This window comes from Lycium barbarum, chromosome 3 (genome assembly GCF_019175385.1).
Source record: "Lycium barbarum isolate Lr01 chromosome 3, ASM1917538v2, whole genome shotgun sequence".
In the NCBI taxonomy this organism is placed as follows: domain Eukaryota; kingdom Viridiplantae; phylum Streptophyta; class Magnoliopsida; order Solanales; family Solanaceae; genus Lycium; species Lycium barbarum.
This window is the reverse complement of record NC_083339.1, coordinates 28,028,667-28,048,505: the sequence shown is the minus strand read 5'-3', so window position 1 is coordinate 28,048,505 and position 19,839 is coordinate 28,028,667. Positions and strand designations below refer to the sequence as shown.

The following is a 19,839-nucleotide window of genomic DNA, read 5'->3' as shown; positions in this document are numbered from 1 at the left end:
GTATATGAAATGACTATGTATATAATATGAATATGAATGTGATAAGACTATGTATAAGAATACGAATAAGGATATGTATACGAATATGAGCACAAGTATGGTACGAGTACTATTATGGGATACGGATGATGACGTAGGTGTACTAATACGTATGAAAAATGGAAAGTCCTACGAAAGGCGGGTAAGTACTATGATGATGATATTACTGTCTCCCCTCCTATGCTATTTTCATATGATATCTATTATGCTTCTATATTGATGTTGATCATGCTTTACATACTCAGTACATTCTTCGTACTGACGTCTTTTTGTTTGTGGACGCTGCGTCATGCCCGCAGGTGCACAGGGAGACAGACTTGATCCATAGCTGCTTATTCAGAGATTGCATAGCAGAGCTCCATTTCTTTCGGAGCCGTAGCTTTTGGGTACTTATTCTTTTGTGTATATAATTATGGGCATAGTGGGGTCCTGTCCCGCTCATACGATATGTCATACTCTTAGAGGCTCGTAGTCATGTGTATGTGGGTAGAGATGCTCGGCCATGTCGGCCCATGTTTTGTATATCTTTTGTTAGCCACGTCGGCCTTGTACTTATGATGTGGCATAGATGTCTATGATATGTTAAATGATGATGGTCGTCTAATGGGGTCAATATGATTAACGATAAGAAAAGCACGAATTGACTTATAGTTCACCTAGATGTTATGTTATGTACGATAAGGGGGTGCTCGGGTGGGGTAGCACTGGGTGCTCGTCGCGGCCCCCTAGCCGGGTCGTGACAGGTGTCGTATCTCAGTAATGAACTAGTACAGGGTCTTCGTACTGTCGTTTCTTTATTTCTGCTACCAAAGAGGACACTGCTGTGTCTTGAACAATAACTCCTGCATCACCTGAATCTATCAATCGAACTCCGAGGCTAGCTAATCGATGAACTTCACGGACCATTTCTCTTCTCTCAGGCGGCACATGTGACAAGCTACCCATAGATTTACGACTGAGGGCATCGGCTAATACGTTAGCTTTCCCGGGATGGTACAAAATATCCACATCATAGTCTTTCAACCACTCTAACTATCGCCCCTGAGGCAAGTTCAAGTCCTTCTGCTTAAAGATATACTGGAGGCTCTTATGATCAGTATAGATTTCAATAAGAACACCATACAAGTAGTGCCTCCATATTTTCAAAGCATGAATCACCGCCGCTAGCTCAAGATCATGGGTTGGGTAATTGTTCTCGTGCTTCTTCAGCTGTCTAGAAGCATAAGCAACAACCTTACCATGCTGCATTAACACACAGCCCAATCCAATGCCTAAAGCATCACAATATACCACATAGCAATCTGCTCCTTTTGGAAGAGTCAAAACAGGTGTTGAAGTCATCTTATAATTCAACGTCTGAAAACTCTGCTCGCAAGCATCTGTCTATTGGAACTTAGCTGATTTCTGAGTCAACTTAGTCAATGGGGCTGAAAGAGTGAAAAATCCTTCTACGAACCTTCTATAATAACATGCCAAGCCCAAGAAACTGCGAATCTCCGTTGGGGTCGTGGGCCTTGGCCAATTCTTCACAGCCTCGATCTTCTGGGCATCCACTCTAATGCCTTTCTCTGAAATAATATGGCCCAGAAAAGTCACAGAGTTCAACTAGAGCTCACACTTAGAAAACTTGGCATAAAGCTCTCTTTTTCGAAGAACTCCAAGCACTGCTCATAGATGCTCTGCATGTTCAGCCTCCAAAGGTGAATATACCAGAATATCATCTATAAATACAATCACGAATCGATCTAGGAAGGGTCTGAATACACGATTCTCCAAATACATGAATATGGCTGGGGCATTAGTTAGTCCGAACGACAAAACACGAAACTCATAGTGGCCATATCTAGTCCTGAATGTCGTATTCAGAATGTCCCCTTCCTTCACCCTAACCTGGTGGTATCTTGATCTCAAGTCTATATTTGAGAAATATTTAGCGCCTTGCAACTGGTCAAATAAGTCATCGATCCTCGGGAGCAGATACTTATTCTTTACAGTCATTTTATTCAATTGTCTATAATCAATACACATTCACAAAGAGCCATCCTTCTTTCTTAAAAATAACACCGGTGCTCCCCACGGCGATGTACTAGGCCTAATAAAGCCTTTTTTGAGTAAATACCGCAATTGCTCCTTCAATTCTTTCAACTCTACAAGTGCCATCCTATATGGACGAATAGATATCGGCTGAGTATCTGGCAATAAATTATTAGTGAAATCAATCTCTCTCTCTCTCTCTGGAGGAATGCCTGGAAGCTCATCTGGAAACACTTCTGGAAACTCATTAACCACAGGATCAGACTGAAGGGTCGGTGACTCTGCTTGCACATCTTGAACTCGAACTAGGTGAAAAATATACCCTTTTTTGATCATCTTTTCTACCTTAGGTAGGAAATAAACCTACCCTTCGGCGAAACGGTATTACCCTTCCACTCAAGAACTGGCTCATCGGGAAACTGAAATCGAATTATCTTTGTTCTGCAATCAACATTAGCATAACAAGAAGCCAGCCAATCCATCACCATAACAACATCAAAATCAATCATATCTAACTCAATCAGGTTCGCTAGGGTATGACAATTACAAACTATAACAACACAACCCCGGTATACTCGCCTGGCTATAACTGGATCCCCAACTGGAGTAGACACCTCAAACGGTCTAATCGACTCAGGCTCAATCCCAAACTTGCCAGAAACAAATGGTGTAACATATGATAAGGTGGAACCTGGATCAATCAGTACATAAACATCATGGGAGGAAACTGATAATATACGGGTAACAACATCAGGAGACTTCTTGCGGTCCTGTCTACTAGCCAATGCATAAACACGGTGCTGAGGCCCACTTGAGCTAGATGCTCCACTCCTCCCCCTACCACGACTTGCTGGTGTATGAGACACTTGCCCTGAAGGGCATACTGATGAAGAAGAACCAGCTGTGGATCCTATAGGCTGAACAATGCTAGAATCAACCCTGGGCGGACACTCTCTCATCTTGTGGCCCGACTGACCACAAGCTTAGCAAATATCCAACCCAAATCGACACTGCCTAGCGTGTAGCTTACCATACTGAGAACACCGTGGAAAGGGTGGCCTCATTTGGCCCGACTCTGGCCGGTACTGAGAACCTGGTGCTCTAGAGCTCTGGCCCGCTCCGGAATAAAATGACCGATCAAACCTAGGGCCTGAAAATCGCGGAGGTGTACTCCTTGACGACTGATAAGAATATCTGGAATGCTGTTGTCTCTGTCCTCCCCTGAACTCACCAACTATATCAAAAGATCTAGCTCTCTTACCACGGCCCCGGTCACGCTCACACTCTGCCCTCCGCTGGCGCTTATAATCCTCCAAATTTTGTGCATACGCCTACATACGGGAGATATCCATACCTGGCTATAATGTAGAAGTCGTACACTCATCTATAAAATATGGCCCTAAACCAGCCACAAAGCGATGGACTCTATCCTCCATCTCAGCCACCATGGCTGGGGCATATCTAGCCAAGGAATCAAAGTGTACACAATACTCCTGAACACTCATACACTTATATTGCCCTGCTTAATACGTAAGAACCTGTCTGCTAGGGCTCATCAAACATTTGGAGGTAAATAATGGCGAAGAAAAGCATCTGAGAACTCTCGCCACACAGCTGGAAGGGCATTTTCTCCCCTAGATAACTCTCATGTCTGATACAACTGTACCGCAATATCCCAGAGCCTATATGAAGCCAACTCCACCGACTCAACCTCATCGGCATGTATCACCCTCAAAATCCTCTGCATACCATCAATAAAATCTTGGGGGTCCATATTCTGCTTCAGTACCGAAAACTCTGGAGGACCTAACCCAATGAAGGTCTTAACCCTCGAACTACCAGCCATGTCTGCCTGGTCGATACCAACTCCCTGCCGCTAAGCCTGGGCGGCTACTAATCTGGTCAGTAACTGTACATCATCCCGTATATCCTGGCCCGGTGCCTCCAGCTGAGGAACCGGGGCAGGTGCTGGAGGCAGTGCGTGCGAAGTCTGAGGTGGACTCTCATTCTGGGACTCACCCTGAGCCCTGGTAGCTCACTGAGTACGGCTAGTGGCCTCACCAGCCACTCCCTTGCCTTTCTGGGCGGCTGTAGCTTTCTTGCAGGGCATCGCTAAAATAAGAAAAAATCATCAGAAAGCGAACGCTTAACACATAGCTCTATTGTATGATCTAAGAGGGAAAGAATGACATCATCCTAAATGTCCTGCAGCCTCTTATTTATAAGTGTGGTGCACAACACGCCCATAAACAAGACTCTACTAGACACGGTCTGTAGACAACTCTAAGACGGAACTGCTCTGATACCACTTCTGTCACGACCCAAACCGATGAGTCGTGACAAGTGTCTGACCTCTAGCGACCAAACACCCCTATACTCATATTTGAATCTTACTGAACATCAAGAGCCCATAAATGACATAAACTGATCTCATAAATAGGCGACATCATGAACTCTGAACAATATGTATATACATAAACATGCTGAAAGAACAATGCGAGCCAGCTAGGCTGCTACTTATATTGTGCACAAAAGAATGGAAGCCGACAAGGCTACACCATCTAACTGATACATACATCTGTCTACAGACCTCTACTAGAATAAAAGCTGTAGAAAGGACAGGACAGGGCCCCGTCGTACCCATGTGCATATATATCTCAAAAGGCTAGCATACAAAAATATATTGCAGCTCCTGATCAATGGAGCGCATTGACCACTGCTGGATAGAAGTCCTACTAAGCTGGACCACCTGTCGGTCTACCCGAACCTGCGGGCATGAACGCAGCCCCTCGAGCAATGGGGAGTTAGTACGGATAATGTACTGAGTATGTAAAGCATAAGAGCAACATATAAGTAAGAGTCATAAATGAAATCCAAAACTCATAAGCTGAAATGGTTGTCTGCATGAATCTATATGAACTAGTATATGTATGCATCTACATAAATCTGTATAACTGACAATGCCTCTGTGAGCGCATAGTATGCATACTCTCAATGGTAATCATGCTCATGCATATATATATATAGGTCAGTGCTAAGGAACGTTCAGCCCGATCCATATCTCATATCCTATCGGCCTCTCAGCGGCCATCATCAATATCATATCACTGGGCACCAGCTGATCAGGTGGTAATGCGTATATAACGCCTTTCCGCTTTTCCTTCATACCCCATATACATATAATATACGTGTATATAACGCCTTCTGGTCACAGGTCAATATGCATATGAATATATGTAAATGAATGTAATGCATGAATAACTGTGTACATAAAACTGGACCCATGAACAGAAGGAACAATCATAATCGGGGTATAGGGCATCAAAGACTGGGTACTCCTAATGCTTCTAAGAGTAGAGTAATATGGAAGTTCGTTTGCTTACTTGTTGGTTCATATCATAGAATCATGCCAAAAGAAAGAAGGGATAGCCTTTAACATACCTCGAACGATATCCAATCGTCCAACTTCTAGTCCTAGCTCGTAAGTCTACAATCAAGATAACGTAGGCCTTAATTAGACTATTTACCTCGCTTACTAATCATTCTAAATACGAATAGAGCTTAACAAATTATGGGCAACATTTCCCTTATAAGCTTAACAACCCTTCAACTTCCCATTCAATCCAACATCAACCACAACAACAATAACAACACTCATTTATATATATATATATATATATATATATATATATACCTCGCTTACTAATCATTCTAAATACGAATACAGCTTAACAAATTATGGGCAATATTTCCCTTATAAGCTTAACAACCCTTCAACTTCCCATTCAATCCAACATCAACCACAACTATATATATATATACTCAAATCTATTCCCAATCATCTCTTAAAATAGCCCCAAATCACTATCTTAACTTCTATCAACTTACGACTTCCACAAATACCCTCTCTTCGCTTAAAACCACTAAAATCCTCGATAATTAACTTAAATACAAGGGTAGAAATCATTTACATACCTTGAGAGGCCTAAGATTCCAAGGGTCAACTCAACTCCAACTTCCTAGAATTTCCAACTTGAAGAAACCCTAGAAAAAACCTTCTTTTAGACAAGCACGGGTTCACGGGGCTCGGATCGTACCAATTCTCCACTAATAATGACGGAAACTGTTGGGAGAGGAAATACTAGGGTTTCTCTGATTTGGAATGGATGAGAATGAGAAATAAAGTCGTGGGTCATATATTTATAGTTGGAAATAAAAAGTCCCCAGCGGTACGGTTCGACGAGCGGGTCGACGACCCGTCGACGTGTCAACAGTCCGTCGACTTGCTCCGTCGACCTATGCCTGCAGATTCAACGCTGCGGAACCCTATCGACCCCGCACAACGGCATTCCGTCGACCATGTCGACGACCCATTGACGATGACTGGTGTCTGCAGATTTTCTCAAATTCAGCTCAGATCTCGTCGATTCGATTCGCTCAACTTCTAATCCTGCAAATTGCCAGGAATACCAGCTGGTACCCTTGTACATGGGGAAAAACACTTTCTACCTCCAAAACTCGGGCTCGAGTCTCTATTCCAAAGGCATACCCGATTAGGAAATCATAGATTCTCCTACGACGGAAATGAGAGGTGTAACATATACTTATCCCTGCCATTTCTCGCTTCGAGAAAAAGTTATAACCCCCATCTAATCATACTGACATCTCATTAATGAAACACTTTGAAAGGTTTAATTGACTCAAGTTTCGCCCCAATCCAACCAACAATATAAAGAGTAACATATAATAATGTAGAATCTGGATCAAGCAATGCACACACATCATGAGAAAATACAGACAATGTACCTGTAACAATATCGGGTGAAGACTCCAAGTTCTGTCGACCAGTCAACGCGTAAATACGGTTCTGAGGACTGCTCAAGCGGGATGCTCCCCCTCTGCCTCTGTCACGGCCTGCTGGAGTCTGAGAGGTCTGCCTAGGAGGGCACACAGATGATGAAGAACCAACTGCAGACCCTGTCGGTTGAGCCACACCTCCACCTACTCTTAAAGGACAATCTCTCATAATGTGGCCTGGCCACCCACAAGTATAAAAAATGTTTAAACCCAAGCGACACTGTCCTGCATGCAACTTTCCGCATAGTACATCGCGGTGAAGATGGTCTCGCCTGGCTGGAATCACCCCTATACTGGGAACCCGAAATCCTGGAGCTCTGGCCCGGTCCAAAATAAATAGGGCGATCAAATCTCTTGTCTGCAAATCGGGGAGGTGCACTGGCCACTGATTGGTCTGAATGCCTGGAATACTACTGTCTTTGACCCTTTCTGAACTCACTAGCAGTACCAAAAGATCTGGCCCTCTTACTATACCTTCTATCAGAATCACGTTCACCCTTTTGCGGCTGCTGCTGTTCCTCTAAATTCTGAGCATGCGCCTGAATACGAGTGATATCCATTCCTTCCTGGAGTGAGGCCATTAAACACTCCTTAATCAAATGTGGCCCCAAACCACTCACGAACCGGTGTACGCGGTCCCCCATATCAGCTACCATAGCTGGAGCATACCCTGCTAAGGAATTAAAGCGAAGAATGTATTCTCGAGCACTCATATTCCCTTGCCTAAGATTCAAAAACGTATCGGCTCTGGCCCGTCGAACCTCGGGCGGCAAATAATGTCGAAGGAAGGCATTCGCGAACTCTTGCCATATCGGGGAAGGTGTATTTACTCCTCTCAAAGTCATCCAAGTGTTGTACCAATAGACGACCACATCTCGCAATCTATAGGAAGCCAGTTCTACTGACTCAGTATCAGAAGCATGTGTTATCCGCAACGTCCACAACATCTCATCTATGAAACTCTGTAGGTCTTCATCCAATTTTGACCCATAGAGTTCTGAAGGGTTCAGACTAATAAAATCACGGGCCCTAGCACTAACCGCTCTGTCACCATGACCTACACCCTATCGCTGAGCCTGAACAACAACTAACTAGGTCAGCAAAAGGATGGCCTGTCTCATCTCCTGGCCCGTGCCATCTGGTAGAGGAACTGGGGGTATTGGAGCTGGAGCTAAGACCCCTTCATGCTCCTCTGAAATGGGTAGAGTAGGAGAGGTCTGAGATGGAACCTCATTATTGGACTCACCCTCCTCTATGTCTGCCAGCAGTTCACGCTCAGTCCTCCCTCCAGCCATTGTCTTGCCCTTCTGGGCCGCTGTTGCTTTTCTCTTCATAGGCATCCCTGAAATCATAACACACGATTAGGAAAAAGGAAATCCTGATAACTTAACGCTATCGCACGATCTAAGAGGAGAAATAAAGGTCAATCATTCCTAAATGCCCTACAGCCTCCTGTTTAAAAGTGTGGCGCGCTTCATACCTATAAATAGGACTCTACCGGACACGACTCGTAGACACACCCTAGGACGAATTGTTCTGATACCACTTTTGTCACGACCCAACCAGAAGGCTTTGACGGGCACCCGGAGCTAACCACCGAGCACCTCTAAACGTATATTTCATAATTTTTTCTAGGTGGACTACAAAAACAGCTCATGGGTATCATAATCTATAAAGGTATATATCATAAGATAATGACACATCGCTGTATAATTATCAATAACTACGACCATAAACATATAACATAATAGTGCTGCGGAACGTGCAGCTTGATCCATAAATATATAATATCATCATTATATAACCATATATCCCACGTCCGGGCATCCCGCGTCCGGGACGATATCATAGTATACACACTGATCAGGTGGTTATGCGTATATCGCCGTCACCCTTTTCCCATACCCATATACATATAATATACGCGTATATAACGTCGTTATCTTTTCTCATATCATATATACATATATAATATAACTAGAATGCATGAGAGCCCAATTAAAAGTTACAATCTTATCAGAGTGACGTAAGGTCGGTAACTTCTGATTTATATTATGGAAACAATCATCATCACTATATCTCACCTTGAAGGATCAATTATCATAAGGTGAGATCAACAACAATGAATAAAATCAAGAAAATCATGAAATAAACTCAATGATCTAATAATAGCATCAAAATCATAAGCTTTGGAATCTCTAAGAATGGAATCATCATCATCATCATTATTATCATCATACAAAACATCTATTTTAGCATCATAAGAACTTTGAGAATCATATACTTCTAGCTTTTGGGGAATAAGGATATTATGGAAAACATGTGTGGATTCATAAGAAAAGAATCATGCCTTTAGAAAGAAAGAAATTAGCCTTAACATACCTTTTTGGTCTCCTACTACTTAACGCTTATCATCCCAAGCTCGTAGATCTACATTCAAGAGAATTCATACTATTGGTAGGCTTATCGTCACATGCTTATCTTAAGCCTTCAAATTAAACCCTTTTTAGAACCTGCCGAAATTCGGGCAGCATCTCCCCTGTTTATATCCCTAGCCCGAAATCACAATACTAATAAAACAACAACAATAGCAACACTAATATCAACAACATCATCATCAATACCAAAATACTCCATAAAACATCCCACATGATGTTTTCCTAATGTCTCAACCAATCACTAGCCTTTACGAAGCCTTAACAACTAAATCTCCATAATACCATTCATAATATCAAAAATAGAGAGTATCCTTACCTCAATCAATGTTGAAAGAGCTTGAAATATTATTTATCTTCAATAGATTCCTTCGTCCCATCAAGATTTGATGTTTAGAACAAGAGCTACAAAATCCTATACACTTCCTGAGCCTCGTTGATGGCTAACTTTAACACTTTATGACCAAATTTGCATATGGACCTGTAGGAACATGTATGTATGTTGTGGAATGGTCTAGAATTCAAAAAATGACGAAAAAAATGACCAAAAGGGTCCTTTTATACTTGCCAAGGTTGGTTCCACCGACCTAGAATGTTCGCGCAGCACTGTACTTTCGCGCATTGTAGCTGGGTTCGCCTCTGCTCCGCTGGCCTAACTTGTAACGTCCATAACTCTCTACTCTGATGTCATATCGACGAGCGGTTTGTTGCCTTGGAAACTAGACTTAATGAAATTCAATTTAGGCTTTTGTTCCACCTCAAAACTCTTGATTTACTAGGAGATATACTTCTATAACTTTGACCCAAAATTTCTGCCAAATTTTTCCAAATTTTCGACAAACTTATTTTTTTCGATTTGCTTGATCCCAGAACCTTTAGATGCTTTCTTAACACTTTTTAAGAGTATTCATTAACCTTATAAGGGTTCCATGACCTCTCAGAGCTTACATTAGTCTACTCACGATGCAAACGACGGAAATATTTTTGAGGTGTAACAATTTACTTCTTGCAACTATCAGTGAAAACAGTTTAGGGACCAGGTCCCTTAGACTATTCCAGTGAACTCTTAGGTTGTGAACTATTAAAGTGTGAACCCTTACATTCTATCAATTGGTATCGGAGCAAGTTCTTTCTAAAAGGTTAACACCTAGAAAGGATCTTTCTCATGGATAGTTCACCAAACCTAGAGGAAGGACATTATATCACAAGACTACCAACATTAAATAGAAAGCGCTATGGATAGTGGAAGGCAAGGATGCATGATTTTATAGAGATGGAGGATGATGCATCCATTGAAGATCTGGAAAGAATGAAGCCAAAGAAAGAGGAGAACCTGTTCTCAAAGCTGCTAAAAGTAACTCAAGCAGTGACAACTACGATATGGCGTATCTCACTCGATGATTTCAAAAAATGGTTCGAATTGGGACTAGCTTCTTGCCGGTTGCAAAAGTTTCTTGATCTTAAAAGTCAGTCCAGGTTGACAGTTATAGACCTTTCAGACAACCAATTTCATGGGGCAATACCAAATTGGATTTGGGAAATTGGTGATGGAACTCTCCGTTACCTGAATCTTTCCAACAATCAACTGGAGCACCTGGAACAACCTTACAATGTTCCGAACGCTCTTGTAATCCTTGACTTGCATTCCAACGAGCTAAAGGGTGAACTACCAATTCAACCTTTTTGGTCCATCCCATATTTGGATAGCTCGAGCAATAATTTCAACAACTGCATCCCACTAAATATTAACATTTCTCTTGGTGCTTTCTTCTCATTTGCAAAAAATAGGCTCACTGGAAGGATACCTGAATACATATGCAATGCCAGCTACCTTCAAATTCTTGATTTCTCAAACAATGCCTTGAGTAGCACAATACCACCGTGTCTACTGGAATATAGTACAAATCTTGGAGTTCTGAATCTAGGGTACAATAGTCTCATGATGTTATACCAGATTCATTTCCAATTGATTGTGCTTTACAAACTTTAGACCTGAGTGAGAATAAGTTACAAGGGAGGATGCCAAAGTCGCTGGTTAACTGTAAGTTGTTAGAAGTCCTGAATGTCGGAAATAACAGACTTGTTGATAGTTTCCCCTTCGTGTTGAAGAACTCACCCAGTCTTTGAGTCCTAGTACAACACTCAAATGGATTTTATGGAAATTTTCAGTGTGATCCAACCAGTCATAGCTGACAAAATCTCCAAATCATAGATATAGCCTCCAACAAATTTACTTGTGAATTGAGTGCAGAATGCTTTCTGAATTGGAAAGGAATGATGGTTGCAGATGATTACATGGAGCCAGGAAACAATCAGATCCGATTAAGTTCTACAGAGTAAACCTATATTATCAGAACGCAGTGACAATAACCATCAAAAGGATGGAGATGAAGCTTGTGAAAATTCTCAGAGTCTACACATCTATTGATTTCTCTTCAAATAGATTTCACGGAGTGGTCCTAGATATTCTAGGGAATCTCAGCTCGCTTTATGTTCTGAACCTGTCACACAATGCCCTTGAGGGACCAATTCCAAAATCAATTGGGAAGCTAAAAATGCTTGAATCACTTGACCTGTCCCGGAACCAGCTATCGGGAGAAATCCCCGCAGAGCTTGCAAGTCTCATGTTCATAGCAGCTTTGAACTTATCGTTCAACAATTTGTTCGGCAAAATCCCATCGACTAATCAATTCCAAACATTCTCAGCAGATTTCTTTGAAGGAAATAGAGGCCTATGCGGGTTCCCACTTGAAGATTGCAAATGCAATGACTCTGAGTTGCCACTGCCACCAACTCCTTCAGCAGACTCTTGTGGTGATTGGAAGTTCATTTTTGTGACTGTGGGATACATAGTAGGGGCAGCAAACACTATTGCACTTCTGTGGTTTTACGATCCAGTGAAGAAATGGTTTGACAAGCACATGGAGAAATGCTTGCTTCGGTTTTCAACAATGTGATCCTCAAACCAATAAATTATGAGTTCCCGCTATGGCCTTGCTTGGATTTTTTTTGTTGTAAATAAACTGCAAAATAACAAAGCCAAGATCAATATGCATAAACCCTGGAAGTGGCGTTTTATTTAGGGTTTAAGTACCAATGTTTCCCTTACTACATACATCCTATGTGTTTACTGATAAATAAAAGAGTCAGGTTCCAATTCTCTCTTGAATGCTATCCATATATTTTTGAGTCTTTCCTATTCATTTTGATACAAGAAAATACAGGGAACTTTAAGAACTTCCTTCTCTGAGATTCATAGTCACTCTTCGATTCTCTTCAACATTGTCACGTTTACGAGAAACTAATACTTCCTACTAGTATTTTATACCCAATTTTGTTTATGGAAACTACATTCATCAACTCTGACAATGTATCCTAGAACCAACTGAATATGGTATCGAATTTATATTAGCACCATCACACGGAGAGAACACTATCACAACTTTGGTAAACAACTGTGTACATCATCAGATATCTAGCATTGCACAGTGGATTAAAGAGTATTTTATGAAAATTTTGAGTCATCAAAGCAATTACTCCTTTTGTCCCAGTTTATTTTTGGCAATTTCCGCTTTTCGAGATTCAAACTATGTAAACTATGACCAATATTTTAAAATATATTTTTCTATCATATTAACATGAGAAGAATTGCAATTTATATTGTTTTTAATATCTAAGTTTTTGAATATCTAAATTTTAATAGCTAAAAGTAACTTGCAGTATTTTTTCCATTGTATTAACGTATAGTTTTTGAATATTTTAATTTTAATTTTAAAATATTAAGTCGATCTAATCTAGTTTAGCTTTAAAGTTTAGTGAAATAGACTTTTGGAAACCTTGGAATGTGAGGGAGCAAAACCTATTATATAAGTGGACAGTGCATACTGATATTCAGGAAAGACCTAATGGCTAAGTAATCTGTAGTATCAATGCAGCGAAACTTTGGCCTGTTGTTTCACAATAATCAATTTCAATCATACAATTTGGCCTGTTATTCTTCAAGAATCACCAAAAGGACTAACCTTTTTCTAATTTGGTTTTTATTATTGCAAGTTGTTTTTATTGGAAAAAATCTCAGCCCACTAAGCAATAGAAGATTTTGAAAGAAGTCAATGGGTTAGCAATTAGTCATAAACAATAGTGCATCTCTGCAACAGAGGCAATACACACTCAAATTTCTGCAGATCCACTTCTTTTATCGCCCAAGACTGCAGTCTTTCCTCCATTATTTCAATGATTCAGGGCAAAACATATAGAGTAGATTTTATGAAGGGCAAAAGAGAAAATAATAGTTTAACAACCTGTTTGGATGGTTGTTACTTGTTGTATTTGTATAGTATTGTTATTTTAGATATAATGTTTGTTTTGATTTTTATTTAATTTTATTATATTGTATCATTAAGATCATTTTTATGTAATGACAAAAAGTCTCATTTTATATAATATCGATTTGGTGTGGTCTTGTCATTTCCTTGTTTTTTCCCATCATTTTGACTTTGCTCATCATTTAATAATCATATTTTATCGTTTATTCTATTTTCTTATAAAATAACTTTATTCTGTATCTTACTTTTATTTATGTATAGTAATTTTATTCTTCAAATTATTTATATGTGGCCTTATGTAAAGGTGAAAAATTGATACTATTTATCAAAACGTTAATTCAGTAAAACAATACAATGGAGTAAAATATGATGTTATATGATAAATTATGAAATTTCGTGTAACAACCGTCCAAACAAGTTGCAAGACAAGGTCTTAAAAATGGAAGATCGAGCGTGTTTGCGGTTCTATTTAAGTTGTCGTTTTATTTTAAATAAATTGCAAATGCTGATATTTTAATTAACAAAACTAAAACTAGCTATTGGTGCACTGGGGTCGTTTGGTGCATGTTATAGGCTGGGATATCCCAACACTAATTTTTTGTACCGTGTTTGGTAGGAGGTATAAATTTATCCTGGGATAAATTTATACCTCCTACCAAACACGGTACAAAATGAAGCCTTATCCTAAGGGTGGGATATACCACCTTATCCCACTTATCCTAGGATTATTTTATCCCATCTCTCAGATGGAATAAAATTGTCACGACCCGACTAGGAGCCGTGACAGGTACCCGGGGCTAACCACCGAGCACCACTCATTCCCTTACTTATCATACTCATACCATAAGAAAATCATTTTTCATTGAGAACATAAATATTTTTATATACATAAGCCTTTCGGCCATCAAAATGATAATATATATATATAGTAGTAACATCGTGAGACCATATAACCCACACATGTGTATCTACGAGCCTCTACTAGAGTACTAGACATATGGACGGGACAAGACCCCGTCGTGCCCAAAATACATATACATATATCTACACAAAAGAATGAACCAAATAGCACCTCTGGAACAATGGAGTGCTTTCAAGTCAGCTAACAGCTTCTACGAGTCTGGATCACCTCCCTGTCTACCTGTGGGCATGAACACAACGTCAAAAAAAAACGGACATTAGTATGAACATTGTACTGAGTATGTAAGACATGAATGAAATGAACATAATGGAGAATCATAAGCCATAGGAGGAAAATGTAACATGCGTGAGTTTTATAGGTGGATACATTTCATACATATATCGTATATTTATATAATCATAGTACATGTATCATCAAAGCACATATATCATCGCATCATCATCATCATCGTTAACCCACGTCCGGATAACCATCCCATTTAGGCACTGTGGAATCGTATCGTCACATAATCATTCATAAACTTAACATTTTCATACCTTGCATACGTATATCATAAACTTATATTATCGTATATCTCATAGATATATCATGACTTAACATCACTATACATTTATCATCAAAACATACATTAGGCCTTGAAGGCAACTATGGTTATGTCGAGGTGACATAAGGTCGTGAACCCCCGATCATATTATGGAGTAATCATCAACGTCATCTCTCACCTTGAAGGAACTAACAATTTAAGGTGAGTGTACACAAAGAAAAGCATCAATGAAACCATACTTAGAATTATTAGCTTCATGGACCTCTTACTTTACTTTAGGATTCTTTATACTTAACTCATCATCATCCTTATCTTGCTCGTCGTATCTCTTTCCTTTACCTCATACATATATAGCTCATTACATTCATCGACTCGTAGTTCCTTTGTTTAGGAAGATTATGGAAGTCTAGGAGATTCGTGTCATAGGAGTCATGCCATAGAAAGAAGGGGCCAGCCTTACATACCTTTTTCGTTTAGCAGTTTTATCGCTTGATCATTCTCCTTTGATGCTCGCGTTTCTACCTTCAAGAGGATTCGCATCAACATTAGTTAATCGATTACAAGAACGCGCTTACAAAAGCTAATGAAAATTAGGCAGCATTTCCTTTGTTTATACAACTTTCCCCATATTCTATATCAACTCCCAAGCATTCATAATAACATTCACAATATAATAGGCAACAATCATCATTCACCTATATTGCCCACATTTCACAATTTCACTCCAATTTCTCCATAATCATGGTCATAGTTCATCATTGCATTTTCTCACATATAATACTTATCCCACGTTCTAAATGTCATTCACAACATACTTACAACCACAACATACCAATATTCATAATTCAATCCAAACCTTTACCCAATAATGTCACTATTCACACATTCATGACCCATTTTCTATATTTTTCTACAATCCATGTGTTTTTAACTTTCAACACCTTAAACAACCAAGAATGATCTTAAAACTCACCTTAGATAATGGATGAATAAGCATTGAGTGGGAATCCTCTTCTTGCACGAAAACTCTAGCTCACTTCCTTTGGGATTGCTTGGTGTAGATGAACTTTTATTAGGTTTCATACACTTGATTTCATGGATTTAATGTAGTTGATCATGGATTTCTCTTGGTTTCTTGTGGATGGAGAGTGGAGAGAATTCTAGAGGTTTCTATGTCCAAAAATGGTAAAATAATGAGTTAGGATCGAATTTGGTCTATTTATAGTGGTCCAGAAAATTCTGGACCGACACAACATTCTGCAAGCTTTGCCAGATGCAGAGCGTGCTTTGCGAGCTGCATGTTGTGTCGCAGACCTCGCAACATCACCAAATTTCACTGTCACACTTTGCTGCGCAACTGCGTGGCCGCAAAGCGCGCTTTGCTGCTCGCATGTTGCGCCGCAAAGTGCGCCATAATGTGACATTTTACCAAACTTCCACCGAAACTTAACTCCGATGATCCGACGAGTCTTAAACCTTCCCGAGGCTTACTAAACATGGTTTTTCTCCATTATATACCCAAGATGGACATATCTATCCCCATGACCTTGAAAAATTTATCCTACTTCCCAAGGCTAGGACAATTAGCATTCAGCAAAACTCAATGTATAAAAATGAGAGGTGTAACAAAAATAATCCCAAGAAGTGGGATAAATTAGTCCCGGGATTATAATCCCGAGATAATTTTGGCTACCTACCAAATGACCACTTAGAGCTTGTTTAGATGGTCTTATAACTTATGGCTTATAAGCATAACTCTAACTTACTATTTTTGGCTTGTTTTTGTCATTAAACTTAAAAATAAAGTACTTAAAGTTTTTTTTTTTCCACCTTTCCCAAAACTTAAAGACCACTGATTTGAAGGACAAAAATTAAAGAGCACCCGAAATAAAGGACAATCCGCGCAAAAAAAAATGGGGCAATGGAATTGCCCTTCTTTTGGGGTGGTCTTTAAATTTTGCCCCTCATATTTGCGGTCTTTAAATTTTGTCCCTCATATTTGTGGTCTTTAAGTTTTGCCCTTAGCTTGGATACCTGAGGTTCTGGGTTCGAACCCCCGCTCAGGCATAAAATAAAAAAATAATTTCGCAAGGCAGGGCTGGAGGGAGTGTATGCCGGATCCGGCATAAAGTCCTTAAGGAAAAACTAAAGTTATGCCGGAGGGGGCATAACTTTTCCTCTACTATGCCTTATGGGGCAAAACTTTTCTTTAAGGAACTATGCCTTATGGGCAGACTTTTAATTAAGGCATAACCAAAAGTATGCCTCATAAGGCAGAAATTTTAGTTATGCCTTAAGGAAAAGTTCCGCCTTATGGGGCATACTTTTAGTTATATTTTATGGGGCACACTTTTAGTTAAGGCATAACTAAAAGTATTCCCCATAAGGCGGAACTTTTCCTTAAGGCATAATTAAAAGTTTGTCTTGAAAAGTAAAAAAAATAAAAATATATGTCTCAAGGCAAAGTTTGCCCCCTCCGGCATAACTTTAGTTTTTCTTTAAGGATTGTATGCCGGATCCGGCATAAAGTCCTTAAGGAAAAACTAAAGTTATGCCGGAGGGGGCATAACTTTTCCTCAAGGCATAGTTTAGTTATGCCTTATGGGGCAAAACTTTTCCTTAAGGAACTATGCCTTATGGGGCAGACTTTTAATTAAGGCATAACCAAAAGTATGCCTCATAAGGCAGAACTTTTCCTTAAGGCAAACTTTTAGTTATGCCTTAAGGAAAAGTTCCGCCTTATGGGGCATACTTTTAGTTATATTTTATGGGCACACTTTTAGTTAAGGCATAACTAAAAGTATGCCCCATAAGGCGAAACTTTTCCTTAAGGCATAATTAAAAGTTTGCCTTGAAAAGTAAAAATATATATATATATATATATGTCTCAAGGCAAAGTCTGCCCCCTCCAGCATAATTTTAGTTTTTCCTTAAGGATTGTATGCCGGATCCGGCATACACTCCCCCCAGTCCTGCCTTGCGAAATTATTTTTTTATTTTATGCCTGAGTGGGGGTTCGAACCCAGAACCTCAGGTGTCCAAGCGAAGGGCAAAACTTAAATAACATAAATATGAGGGGCAAAATTTAAAGACCACCCTAAAAGAAGGGCAATCCGTGCAAAAAAATGAAAAAAATGCATTTTGGAGGAGGGCCCTGTGAATATCTATTATTTTCTGAAAGCCCAATCATGCCCTCACCTTAGTATTAAAACCCCATTAGGTTTAGGGTTTTCCTAAGGGTAGCAGCAAACATTCACTCTCTCTGTCACAATGAGAGCTAAGGTACGATTTTTCACAACATTAAAAGTTAAATCATCCATTATTGCTGCTATTTTCGTCACATTAATTAAAACTTCTTTGATAAGAAGCACAACTGATAATTCAATCTTTATTTTCGTCACATTAATTAAAACTTCTTTGATAAGAAGCACAACTGATAATTCAATCTTTATAATTTATGGAAAAATTACGCTTTATGCTTACTGGGAAAAAATATTTATACCACGTAGCCCATATTCTGAGTTTGTTAATCGGTTTAGACTATATTTGTGCATAAACACCTTTTATACGCTATTATACAAGGTTGATACATTATGTATATTAGGGTACGTGGTGTAATATTTTTATGTTGGGATATATATATATATTTTTGAAAAATTCCCTTGTTTTGGATCGAATGATAAATTAATATTGTGTGGATAATATTTTTACAGTGGAAGAAGAAGAGAATGAGAAGGTTGAAGAGGAAGCGCAGAAAGATGAGACAGAGATCTAAGTAGTCATATTTTTCTACTTGTTCGTGGCGTTTTATTGCTTTTGTTCTAGGGTTTTGGAACTTATTTTGTCCTTAAAATTTGTCAGTTATTGATGAAAAACTTGTGTTTGTTATTCACTTTCTGTTGATGATACATTTTGGACTTTTTATCGGAGTTCATTTTGATAGCTTTGGCATTCTTTTGCTACTCCAATTTTTTCATTAATAGATCTAATGTTCCAGAAAAGTTTATTGTTTTAACCTAACTTGTATATCCAATGTGATGTTTAGTGATTAAGCTTCCCTTTGGAGTTGGTCTGTATAGAACATAGACTAGTTGATTATGGTCAAGCTACAGCTATCTATTGTCTGCTATAGGAGCTCGGTTACTTTGATAACGTTGAACCGGATTCTGTAGAGCTTTAACTGAAGTACTTCTTGTTTGATGATAGATGCTGGCTTCTCTTGAAAAGAGGTAAAAACTATTTCATCTGCATCTGGTACAAACTTTAGGGATAAGTATTTCTTCTGCTGTTTGGTCTGGACAAGCTTCTATTGTCTGCTGTAGGAGCTCGATTACTTTTATAACGTTGAACCTCATTCTCTAGAGCTCTAATGGAAGTATTTCTTGTTAGATATTGATGCTGGTTTCTCTTGAACGAAGATAAAACATATGTTGCCTAGACTCTTCAGAAATGTTGATGGGTGGGGCAACTTTTTTGGAGAATCTGAGTAGCATAGGATAAAAATATTTCATCTGCATCTGGTACTACTTTTAGGGGTAAAACCTTTAGCTTTAAGGAGTCTCTAAAGTTTTAATAGAAGTTTTCCTTGTGAGATGATTTATTACGGAGTTGGCTCTTCTTGAGAGGAGATAAATGGTTAGCAAGTGCACCTACTAGAACCTTTAGCTGCCATCTTGAATGGCG

The 19,839-nt window shown here is 39.4% G+C and overlaps 1 protein-coding gene, 1 long non-coding RNA gene and 1 pseudogene across 2 annotated transcripts; 2 read left to right on the top strand and 1 right to left on the bottom strand.

Moving 5' to 3' along the window:
• Window positions 1-6,742: 6,742 nt before the first annotated feature.
• On the bottom strand, window positions 6,743-7,643 carry LOC132630603 (uncharacterized). Its single transcript, XM_060346174.1, has 2 exons — window positions 7,370-7,643; window positions 6,743-7,107 (listed from the first exon to the last, which is right to left on the bottom strand). The coding sequence occupies exons 1-2, from the start codon at window positions 7,641-7,643 to the stop codon at window positions 6,743-6,745; spliced, it is 639 nt and encodes a 212-aa protein (XP_060202157.1).
• Window positions 7,644-10,638: 2,995 nt separating this feature from the next.
• Window positions 10,639-12,322, top strand: LOC132630602 (receptor-like protein 19; annotated as a pseudogene).
• A 5,992-nt stretch (window positions 12,323-18,314) lies between these two features.
• Window positions 18,315-19,098, top strand: LOC132633825 (uncharacterized). The gene is made up of 2 exons (XR_009579851.1): window positions 18,315-18,438; window positions 18,870-19,098. It is a non-coding gene; the product is annotated as an uncharacterized LOC132633825 (long non-coding RNA).
• Window positions 19,099-19,839: the final 741 nt, after the last annotated feature.